General features: G+C 31.0%; 1 protein-coding gene across 1 annotated transcript; it reads right to left on the bottom strand.

Moving 5' to 3' along the window:
* Positions 1 to 1500: 1500 nt before the first annotated feature.
* Positions 1501 to 2846, bottom strand: Smp_018690 (putative gpcr; the record flags this gene model as incomplete). Its single annotated transcript, XM_018798905.1, has 2 exons — positions 1501 to 2175; positions 2823 to 2846. 2 exons carry the CDS (start codon positions 2844 to 2846, stop codon positions 1501 to 1503), a joined length of 699 nt encoding a protein of 232 aa, XP_018650748.1.
* Positions 2847 to 3330: the final 484 nt, after the last annotated feature.

Below are 3330 nucleotides of genomic sequence, written 5' to 3'. Positions count from 1 at the left end.
CACCCAATGAATCATTTGCTTTGCCATATATGTGTTTGAATCCTACTAATTGATTCTACTCTTAATTCATCTCTGTATTTGCTCGCTCAAGTAACCTTTGTGTTCTAATTCGCTTGGCATGTTTATGACTTGGTGATCTGTGCTATTCAATAATAAACTGTAGTTAGCGCTTCGTGTTACCTTCTGAATTTATACATCGTTTGGATTTATTCGATAACGGTTATTAGGGTGATTGATGTACGAAGCCTAGGGAATTATCTCGAAGGTAATTCACTACTAGGACTAGAATTAGTCATCAGCGCACCTCATATTATTCCATAGATTTTGCTAGGGGTTAGGTCTGCAGATTACACAGCTAACATACCAAGAATTTACAAAATGACTAAATGTAGCTGGTTGTATGCAATTATCTCTTGGACTGTGTGATAACATTCCCATGCCGTCAACAATATTGCTGATTCAGTTCCCATTTTTCATTCCCTTAAGAAGAAATATCCTTTAGTGATACAGACAGTAAGGAAGTGGCAATCACCCCAATATCTTTAGCAGCGCTCAAGATCACATTGCTCCACTCATCCAAGCATCTAAGGTGTACCTTCACTCTTACTTAGTGGGAAAACTGGGATGAATCTCACTCTAGTAACTTCGTAATAAATGTGAAAGCGCTGATCACTAAAATCTCAATTTACGCTGCGTTTCAGAGTTTATTACCACTAGAAAGTTTAATGGTACTAGATCAATTTATTTGTAAGATTTTGTAAGGTTAATAAAAGAACTTCATTAATTTTTAAAAATTCTTGATTTATGTCTGCTACTCCCTGGAATTTATCCAGATATTACTAATAAATCATGAATGAATGTTTATTTCATTTGATCATATTTTAATACTTCTACTTCTTTGTATGGATTAAATGCTGGAATATTTCTGAAACCTACCACGTACTTTTTGCAACCGTAATCTCTTTCCATATATATAGGCGTATATATTTGTGTTTAAGGATTAATTGAACACTCGTCATTCATAAGTACTTGTATTGCAGGGACTTTATTCTGAGATCGTGGTTGTTATTGTTGTGTTTTGAGTATCAGCTCATTGGATTTCTCATATCCATAACTACATGCTCATACACACATATTTACAGGTACACGCAAGTACACATACATTCTGTTTTTAAACAGAAAATACAATTGTAAAGAAAATAATGAATAAAGAAAACAATAGGTCCTTTTAAATAAATGCAATTCACGCAAGTACTCATGAAGCATATATATATATATATTCCTCTTTTTATGAATATCAATATACATGAAAAGTATGAAATTAATCAACCATAATGGTGAATAAATTATGGATTTATTGGCATTGATAAACAAATGTAAAGTTCAATAAACACCCTCAACATCTTGATATATTCACTTGTTTATCTAATTTGTCTTTAAAGACTTACTTCTTTTGTCCACATGATATTAGGGATAAATGTTAAAGTTGTAACTTCATTTTTATTTGATTTCACTGCAAACAGGTCCTTGCCATACACCTCCATCACCGTCAGCTATTGTCATATAGCTTGTATGTTGCCCTTTCGGTTTGTTAATTGATTTATGCATTTTTAACTGATTATTTATATTTTCTTCATTATCACAATCCATATGATCGTTTTTAGCCTTATTATTATTATTGTTATTATTACATGTGTAACGTGATATGACTTTTGATTGAGTTTGGGGTCTAGTTGTTATGAATGATGAATTATTAGTACAGAATTTATTATTACATTGAAAAATAGCTTTAAATTCTTGTCGAAAATTATTATTTAACCATGCATATAAAAAAGGATTATAAACAGCTGAACTCATAGCAATCATATGACATAATATAAATGTATGATGAAAATAAACGGAACCTTCAGCTTTTTCACCAATTATATCTACAACTATCCATAGAACATTTAATGGTATCCAACAGACAACAAATATAATAACCATAGCTATTAACATTTGATTTGTACGACGATTACGTTTTATTTCAAGTTCTTCTTTTTCACGACTTTTACGTCCACAACCAATTTTTGTTGAACCTCTTGAACGTAGTACACAACTAACGCGATAATAACATATTGATATAATCAAACAGGGTGCGACAAATTGCAGAATAAATGTAATGACTGTATATATCTAAAATGTTGTGAGAAAAATGAAAAAATTTAAATTAGATTACACTGTATCGTCAGCATATATATATATATTCCCCAGTGAAAACCGCAATCGATTTATAAAACCTGGATTATATATACATAAATCTCTGGCTGTATAACAACCAATTTAATTTTAAACAATATTATGTTCACTGAGAGAATTTTGCAACATCGACCACTTATAAGCAAAGATGAATAGTGGTTAGCAGTGGAATCCCAAAAGCGCCTTTCTTCTTATTTGGGACTCGTCAGCTGGATGTACCTGCATCTAAGAGTTGATGTTCACTCTGGGACTCGAACCCAGTACCTTTCGCTTCAAACTCCATCGCGTTATCCACTCAGCTACTGAGTCCGGATAGCCACATCAGGGAAGATTCAAACAAGCAATACTAAGTGAATCAACCTTTTATGCTCCCACTATACACATATTATAATTGTATCTACAGGTTGAAAGATTGTAGCATTTGTAATTGTGAAGTTAATCATTTTTGTAATAGTTTAGTTGAACTATTTAGACTCAGATGCCAAATGTCGTATGTTATTAATAACCATTGACAGAATAACTATGAATTCTGTGATACTATCAAGAACATTTTAAAATATTCAGTCCTAAAGATAGCATGTTACTATTGTTATTATAGACGAATACAGTCAAGATTGTAATGTCTATTTGTTTCATATCTGGGAAATGATATTCTGTTTGAATTCCTATGATTAACCATATTATCTCGGTGTAGGTAACATTTCATAAACATATATGACAATCCTGATACCACTTCTATTGTAATGATAATTATCGGGATAAATTAAAGGACAATATTACGTAATCGTATGATTTAATTTCTCAACGTCATATTTGTTCTTCTCTCCTACTAATGACCAATTTTTATGCGAACATTAAAAAAAAATTGTATTTTCTTCATCTAACCGATTACTTTATACACAAATGAAAAAATATATGAATTACATGTGTGATGATGGTAAATTGTCTTATATAAAGTTATATATATAGACAATGTTTGATTTGTATGTAGGCACAGATACATGATAACTACTTATGTAAATCTCATTTTTTTAATGTGTGTATGTGTGTGTAATTCTTATTGATTCAATACAAAATAAGAATTTTCAATTT

This window comes from Schistosoma mansoni, chromosome 3 (assembly GCF_000237925.1).
Source record: "Schistosoma mansoni strain Puerto Rico chromosome 3, complete genome".
NCBI lineage: Eukaryota > Metazoa > Platyhelminthes > Trematoda > Strigeidida > Schistosomatidae > Schistosoma > Schistosoma mansoni.
The sequence above is the reverse complement of the archived record's forward strand: the minus strand, read 5'-3'. Positions and strand labels throughout refer to the sequence as shown.